Source organism: Tupaia chinensis, unplaced genomic scaffold, assembly GCF_000334495.1.
Source record: "Tupaia chinensis unplaced genomic scaffold, TupChi_1.0 Scaffold000423_1, whole genome shotgun sequence".
Lineage (NCBI taxonomy): Eukaryota > Metazoa > Chordata > Mammalia > Scandentia > Tupaiidae > Tupaia > Tupaia belangeri.
The window spans coordinates 3,146,962-3,155,806 of record NW_006159928.1 but is presented as its reverse complement, the minus strand read 5'-3'; the positions used below and the strand labels follow the sequence as shown (position 1 = coordinate 3,155,806).

General features: G+C 37.3%; 1 protein-coding gene across 1 annotated transcript in view; it reads left to right on the top strand.

Moving 5' to 3' along the window:
* Positions 1-5,569, top strand: part of LUM (lumican) — a 7,558-nt gene extending 1,989 nt beyond the window's left edge. Inside the window, exons 2-3 of the mRNA XM_006154820.3 lie at positions 780-1,671; positions 5,056-5,569. Coding sequence (XP_006154882.1) covers positions 801-1,671; positions 5,056-5,210 — 1,026 coding nt within the window. The 5' untranslated portion in view covers positions 780-800 and the 3' untranslated portion in view covers positions 5,211-5,569. The remainder of the gene's footprint in view (positions 1-779; positions 1,672-5,055) is intronic.
* Positions 5,570-8,845: the final 3,276 nt, after the last annotated feature.

Below are 8,845 nucleotides of genomic sequence, written 5' to 3'. Positions count from 1 at the left end.
AGTTGGATCTCTTTCTAGACTTAAAAATTCTTAGAATGTGTGATAGTTTCCTGATTAATAAACACTAGTTTTATTAAAACTAATTTGTTAAAAAAACAACTTCAGAACATAGTTTAGTAACTTGCTGAAATATGAAATTTAAACAAATGCTGAAAATACGGAATTTAAACAAAAATCTTGAAATAATGTATATGCACATCTGTACCAAGAATTCTGTTCCCCCTCCTCAGGATCAACAATAACAGACACTTTCAAAGGAATGCATGTCTGTTCCCCTCCTCCCCACACACATAGTAAGACTAGCAGACAAAACCACAGACAGCCCATGTTCCTGGTAAGGATAATGAGAACTCTTAATGATGTTAAATGGCAGGGTAGCATGCACAGTTTACAGCTGTCTTCTCATTTCATTTCTTCTGGTTTTGAGGGAAACTCTAAAGTAGTGTTCTAACAAGGTGGTCCATGAGCAACCCACAGAAACGTCTCATGGGAAGACTTTTAATTAAAGGCCTAGAGATTAACTGGAACAATGGTCCCTGCTTGCCCAGAAGGAGGCGTATGTGTATGTACTTTATCCTGAAAGTCGTTCACCCTGAGGTTATAAGTGTACATCTTTAATCTCATACTTAAATTAAAATTTCAAATATCCTATTAGATGCACTGAAAAGGCCGTATAAGACAACAAAACACATGTTTGTTAATACATTCAATGTTGCAAATTAAATTTCTTATTCCTGAATGTATCCTCTTTTATGATAATATGTTTCCACTTTATTTAGGATTCAACCCATTTGCCGAAAATGAATCTAAGTACATTTATTGTCTTCTTGACATTAATTGGGGTTAGTGTTGCTGGTGGTGGTTACTACTATGATTATGACTCACCCCTATCAATTTATGGGCTATCATCACCAAACTGTGCCCCAGAATGTAACTGCCCTGAAAGCTATCCAACTGCCATGTACTGTGATGGATTGAAGTTGAAAAGTGTGCCAATGGTGCCTCCTGGAATCAAGTACCTTTACCTTAGAAATAACCAGATTGATCACATTGATGAAAAGGCCTTTGAGAATGTCACTGATTTGCAGTGGCTCATTCTAGACCACAACCTTCTAGAAAACTCCAAGATAAAAGGGAGAATTTTCTCTAAATTGAAACAACTGAAGAAGTTGCATATCAACTATAACAATCTGACAGAGTCTGTGGGCCCACTTCCCAAATCTCTGGAGGATCTGCAGCTTACTCATAACAAGATCTCAAAGCTCGGCTCCTTTGAGGGACTGGTGAATCTGACCTTCATCCATCTCCAACACAACCAGCTGAAAGAGGATGCTATTTCAGCCGCATTCAAAGGTCTTAAATCACTCGAGTACCTGGACTTGAGCTTCAACCAGATGACCAAACTCCCTTCTGGTCTCCCAGTATCTCTTTTGACTCTCTACCTAGACAACAATAAGATCAGCAACATCCCTGATGAGTATTTCAAGCGTTTTAGTGGGCTGCAGTATCTGCATTTATCTCACAACGAACTGGCTGACGGTGGAGTACCTGGAAATTCTTTTAATGTATCATCCTTGATTGAACTGGATCTCTCCTATAATAAACTTAAAAGCATACCAACTGTCAACGAAAACCTCGAAAACTATTACCTGCAAGTCAATGAACTTGAAAGTAAGTAGCAAGCTGTACCAATGTTTTATAAATATATCTTAAAGTTTTTAAAAGCCCAAGCCTTGCAATGTAAATATTGTATCTGGCTTCATTAAAAAATGAATTAAAATGCCTTTTCACACAAAGAGTGTGAAAAGTGTTTTCACTCAAATACAGAAGAAGAATTCCAGTCAAGCTTCTATCTAGCTCTTCTTTGGAGTTTCCAGACAAGGAAAAATTAAGATCATAGAGTTTAATATCTAATTTCTTTAAATTAATACTCTGGGCTAATTAAGTTTGCTATGCTATCTCTTGATATTTATCTGTTATTATTTATCTCCTTTATGACTTAGATTTGTGTCCTACTTTATTTCTTGGCAAGACCTAGCTGAGGGAGGAACAAACAAGTTCAGAAGAGGCACAGATGCAGAAGCTTTCAAACCTCCCTCCTGCTGATCCCAGAGAAGCCTGTATATTCTCATGGTTTTCCCTGACAGCTTTACTGGGGCCTCGACAAGTTACTCTATAATCATGACCATCATCTACCTCTGTTATCTCTGCTATGGTGTGTGTGGGCTTTACCATGTTCTGAGGAGGACTGTGGGAAAGTTAAATAGGGAAGGAATACGAGCAGTGTTTAGAACATCTAGTTTTAGAAAACAGTATCACAGAGCCCCCTTTCTTATATAGAACCCCATTCTTCATGTGATTTTTACCTGTTTCTCTTTCCTGTCTCTTACTGCCATAGTTTATTTATTTATTAAGGTTTATTTATTCCATGTGTGAGAAAGACAGAGACAGATGTGTAGCCCCCTCAAAAGAGTCTTGATGCTGCAATCCACTTCCATTTCCAGCCAGCCCAGATCATAGGTACGTGCATGCCCACTATATTCAGGGAGGTCTCTCGATATGAACCAACAACCTTCCCATATGGATCTTCATTGTATAGCTTTGCATTTTATCATTGCACCACCACCTGACCCCTGTCATGTGTTTATTCTTCATTTATCTTTGGGGTAGAGTTTGGTCTGACCCACTAGGACTGGTTATGCACTCTTCTGGTCTGCTGGAACATTTTTCAGTGTAAGCAATACAGGTTCAGGTGGAAAACTAAAATTCACCATTCCCTATCTTATTCCTTAGCAGAGTTTGGCAGAAGAGAAAAGCCATAATTAATAGAAAAGTTTTCAAAATGAAAACTCGGGTGGGAAATACTGATTCACACATACAGTAATATCATCTACAAAATAGCCTTTTGAAATTGAACATCTTTATCTGAGGAAAACTGGTTCTCCTGTCATACTGGATAAAAATAATAATATCAGAAAATTTACAGTCTAGCTTATGCATATAATATCTTATAATTTTGCAACAGTTTCATGTAACTCCTAATAATAGGGCTGAGGTATTTTCCAGGAAGTATCTATTTCCCTTCCCTTAGGGAATGAGCTGGGCTGTCCTACCTCACCGTATTACCTGTTCTTCCTTAGTCAGCGCAGTGTGCACACACCACATCACATGCTCCCCCTAATGACATAACTCCGTTCACTATCAGTATACAGAACTACAATGAATTTTATGAACTCCTAGTAGGGTTGGGGTGTTCTCATGAATCAAGGAGCCCATGATCACCAACATGGAATCACCATCTGTCTTTGTTGTTTCAAGAAAGCAGCCATGGTAAGGTTAGGTACTGTTTGTCACACTATATACAGTCAAGCTAGCATAGCTAACTCCCTCTGAGTCCAGTGGAAAATTCAGTACATGGCAATATATCATCCCATATTTTAAATATCTGTGGTTTGGAGGAGGGATACTCTGACAGACAAAAGTGCTAAAGGGAAGAAACGTGTTTGAGGAGTGAAGAAACTTATTAGATTTGCTGGTAGTAGGCACATGGAGAGGGCTACTTCCTTCCCTGAAATAAAATTAAAAAAGAGGAAGTATGCTGATACAAGCACATACATCATACGACTTAAGGATGGATGGAAGAGGGAGTGTGGGAAATAGGAAAGGTGGTCTATGGAAGAAAGGTCATTGGCCACTCGGTGCCAAGCTGTGATGGGAACTGCAGTATACAACACCCAGTGGTCACTTGAAAAGGTAACATAGTAGTTATCTTCCTTCCTTTCTTATCTTTGATATTTGGTCAGGTATTCTTATTTGTCTTTGCATGTATTTCCTCAACTTAGATCATTTTGACAAGTGATAATCATACATTCCAATTGTCCACATTTCCTTAGTATAAACAGAGCTCTTTGATGTTTCTTTAATGTTACAGAATATATATCCCAAAATAATTTTTCCTATTTTAAACTGGCAACTCTAAGCACTAATCTAATCACAGATCTCCCTAAAGTAATTTGGAAAAGAAAAAAATAATTAAGAGGACGTCAGGAATTATTTTAGGACACACTATATACTAGTACTGCATGAAGTGCTTTGTGTACCTTAGTTTAATGTGCATGCAACACAGCAAGAAGATATATCTGACAGGAAGATCAGAGAAGTGTTCCCAGGTCACTTAGCTGGTTCGTGGCAGATGTAGAATTTCAATGTAGGCCCTTGTCCATTCTCCTTTCATTGTCCCATTCTTGCTCACATGTAGAAAGTACCTGGGGGTCCTTTCTCAAAGGTACTTAAGGTTTCCTTAAAATTTCAGGAATCAGATTCAAGAGTCAAGTAAGACAGCAACTTAAGAGGAAAGGAGTATAGTGTGTTTGGGTTTCCACTGAAGCCATTGTTTTAGAAGGAAAGAAATAACAAGATAAGGCACTAGATACATTAATCAGAACTAGACGAGGGCAAGCAGTTTCTGTGAACATGCATAGATATGCACTCCACCTAAAGCCCGAGTTTCTATTAAAAACTAGGCCTTTTTGTGACAATTTTTTGACCACAGAGGAAGAGAGCACATGGGCTTAGATGGTGCACATTCTGTGAGTTGGTTTTTGCCTAGAACTTTTGAATCATTGTCATAGTGTATGGTTGCTGGAAAATTCTTAAATGATAATCAGCTTAAGCTCAATGCAAAATCCCAAAAATGCTTACATTGATGAAGTTGTTTATACAATGGCAGTATCAATTCATACTGCTTCGGGTCAGAGTGTTTTTTAAAAGAGTTCATAACATGACATACTCCCTGTATGCCTTTCTAAAATTAATTTCTAACTATAAATTCCATTCTTTGTAAAGTTTTATCGAATATTCGGATCTACCTTAGTGACTCTTTACTAAGAATAGCCACTTTGGTACCCTGAAAGTTGCTTTTAATCATATCATCGCGAATTCAAAGAAACAAGTTTTAAATGACTTTTCTGAATGGAAGGAAATCTTATATGACAATGTCAGAGACTTAATGAGTTTTTTGAAGTGATTAAAGTTTTCTGTTTTTTTAATTTTCAGAGTTTGAGGTAAAGAGTTTCTGTAAGATCCTGGGACCCTTATCCTACTCCAAGATCAGGCATTTGCGCTTGGATGGCAATCGCATCACCCAAATCAACCTGCCGCCTGATATGTTTGAATGTCTACGTGTCGCAAATGAAATCGCCCTTAATTAATATCTGCTGACCCCAACTATATTGTGATGTATCCTAAAACAATACTTTATGGTTCTGATTTTTTTTTTATGTGTCAGATTTGGTAGTATCCATTTTTATTTGTTGTTTAGTACTTGCATGGATTTTAAAATCTGAGGGAAAATGTTTTGTAAACATTTACTACTTTTTTTTTTTAAGAAAAGATGAAAGGCAGGCCTATTTCATCACAAGAACACACACATACACACATAGATACCAAACTCAATGCTTTATTTGTAGATGTAGTGTTTTCTTTATCTCTATTGTCAAATTATTTGCAAAGCCATTTACTGGTTGCATGGCAGTCAGCCAAGTTTTGTGAGCTCTACATCTTAACTTAATATGCCCCAAAATATGGAAGCCATATCTAAGAGTGCTTACTGTCTTAAACCAAACTATCTTAATACATTCAAATTTGCTTAGTTTGAAAAATAGGTGGTATATTTTGAGTCCAATAATTTTGCCAAATACTAACCAAAACTTACGAAGCCATATGCACGTAAAGTAGTATTTTTAGTATTAAAAATGTACTAAGTGAAATTATTTTCTAGAGTTATTTTTCACTCCACGTCATGTAGTGAAATTATTTTCTAGAGTTATTTTTCACACCAAGTCATGTATATGTTTCTTTTGATTATTTGCAAGTTATGTTTAACAAGCTAATAGCAAAATAAAACATAGCAAATGGCATCATTGTGTTTGACTTCTTGTGAAATTATATCCCGTACATACAAAGTACATAAAAGAATAGATTAGAATCAAAGATATTTCAAGAGCTAGCAGGTGGTGTGGAGGTTAAGGTGGCTGAATCCCTGGTGGCTCACTTCACGGTTTAAGTCCTAGATCCAGTGGCTTGAAAAATAGATTGGGCACATGTGCATTCATGACCATAATCCTAAGAGAAGAATAGAGGAGAAGGGATTGCTGTTTAGCCATCCCCCTAAGGATTGATTTCTCATTTTCCTTCTCTTTCTCTCTGGTGAACACATTTGTAAATAATAATGATAATAATAATAATATAATAAAAAGATACTCAAGCCTTTGATATTTTACTGATATGAACACAGGGTTTTCCACTAAATAGATTGCCTACATCTAGCATTCACTTAATCATATCTTACAACATACACTTAGATCTTACAGTGTGCTAAGATATTTGCCAATATTCCCATTCATGTGTTTTTTACTAACTCCTGTGCAATGGCATGTTAGTAAATAAGAAGCTGCTATAAGAATCTCAGCAATCACTGCTTGATTTTAAGTAAAAATGGTTGGGGCCAGCCCTGTAGTTTAGTGGTTGAGGGAGCTGGCTCTCACATGACTGACTGCAGTTTGAGTCTCAGCCTGGAATCTTAAGAAACATGCTGGTGCATGGGCATGTGTGCCCTAGGTCACAAGAACATGGAGAAATGGAGGAGAAAGGATTCAGGTGCAACCTTGCCTGGTTGAGGATGCTTTTTGCCTTTTTTACTCTCTTTCTCTGGCCTGTGCCCTTTTAAATTGCTTTCTGGCAATTAAAAAATAAATGTTGATAACTGCTGGCATAGATAATATTAAATAAATATAAAATTTCTGAAAATGAGAGTTTAAAAATTAAATTTTGAGGGCCAGCCAGTGGTATGATGGTTAAGGTGACCAGATACCATTTGGTCAACCACACATTTGCAGCTCAGACCCAGCAGTTTGAAAAACACATTGGGGACCAGCAGATGGCATAATGGCTATATTGCTGGACTCCCACATAGTCGACCATGGTTCAAGTCCCAGATCAGGTGGCTTAAACTCACGCCAGGCATGTGTGCATGTGTGTCCAAGATCCCAACAGGAAAATGGAGGAGAAAGGAGGGATTGAGGTGTGGCCATTCCCCCAGGGTGGGGGTGATTTCTCACTTTCTGTCTCTCTGTTTCTGTCTTTCTGGCGAGCACACATGCCCTATAGTGAAAAACCTCTCCCCCCCCCCCAAAAAAAAGAACACATTGAACACATGTGTGTGTACCCCAAATCACAAAAGTAGGGTAAAGTGGTTGAGAGAGAATTGTATGTGACCATCCCCCATGGAAGGGGCATTTTCTCCCTTTCCCTCTCTTTCTCTCTCTGCTGAGCATATGTGCCTTCTGAAAAACTTAAAATGAAAAGAAAATAGAAATGAAAAAGAAAAAAAAGAGAAAAAGCAAGGAAATAGATCAACTTTTGTTTATGCCATTACACCCGGGACACAGGTTTTGAATTTACATCCAGTAATAACAGCTTTCAGCTTTCTACATTATGGATAGTCTCAATTCTTTTCCTTTTCCTTTTTCTTTTTTTTCCTCCTTCTTTCTCTCTTTCTTTCTTTTTTTTTTCTCTTTAAAAAAATTTGTCTAATGGGTGTATGCACTTACTGCAGAAAGCCACACACACACACACACACAGAGAGAGAGAGAGAGAGAAAAAAAAAAGCATCTCCATGGAGGGTGGTCTTGCTGCAACCCCCTGTCCATTTCTCCCTCCTTTCAGGATTTTGGGCATGCATCCATACACACCTGGCATGTTGTTCAAGTCACCAGGCCCAGAACCTGAGCTGCTATATTGGCCATGTAGAATCCAGCCACCTTAACCACCACACCATGGACTAGCCCAGGAGAGTTTGAATTCTATATAATGGGAAATGGTAGAGCATATAATTTATAAAAATAACTTCTAATTTGGCCAAGTTAACAATGAAGACTATGTTAGGAGCCAAATATGTTGTAGTCAAAAATATATTCACTCCATATCATTGCATTTATATTCAAATATGTATCAAAAAAACAAATGAAGCATAATATGATTTAACAGAATAATTTTAGTAAACTTTGCCCTTTAGAAAAAAAAATGGCTTATCTTTTAAGGAGCATCATTAATTAAGGCTGAATTGACTGTCAGATATGTAAGACTATATATACATAAATATATATAATATAGATGTGTATATTATATTAGGTACACTGTATAGTTTTTATTCTAATGTCTTTTCTCTATAAGGTAAGTTTCTGAGCTATGATAGAATTCTATGATTATTTCTTGATATGAACTTAAAATCTACTTTCTCTCAATAAAATGATAATACAGAAAAAAATCAAAATAAATGTCTTTCTCCTTTCTATAACTTTCACCATCCATCCTTGGAAACTTATATTCAAGTAGGTAATATTATTGTGTCATAAGCCCTTTTTTAGGAGGAACGTGATAGGGCCTAATGGTTAAGGGAGCTGGATCTCACGTGATTGATTATGATATGAATCCTAGCCCAGAGGCTTGCAAAACACACCATAAATGCATACATGCATTTCCCAAATCCCAACAGGGCAGATACATAGAGAAGGGATTGTGGCATGACTATGTCTCAGGAGTGGGGCTGCTCTGTTCTTCTCCCTCTCTCTCTCTGTCTCTCTGTCTCTCTCTGATGAGTGTATGTATCCTCTGGCAATACAGAAGAAAGAAGAAGAGGAGGAGTAGGAGGAGGAAGGAGGAGGAGGAGGAGGACAAGGGGAAGAAGAAGAGGAAGAAGAAGGTGCTGGACTTAAATGAGCTTTGTCTTTTTACTATTTAGGAAAAATATCTTAGCTGGTATCTGTCTATATCTTTAAAAAACCTC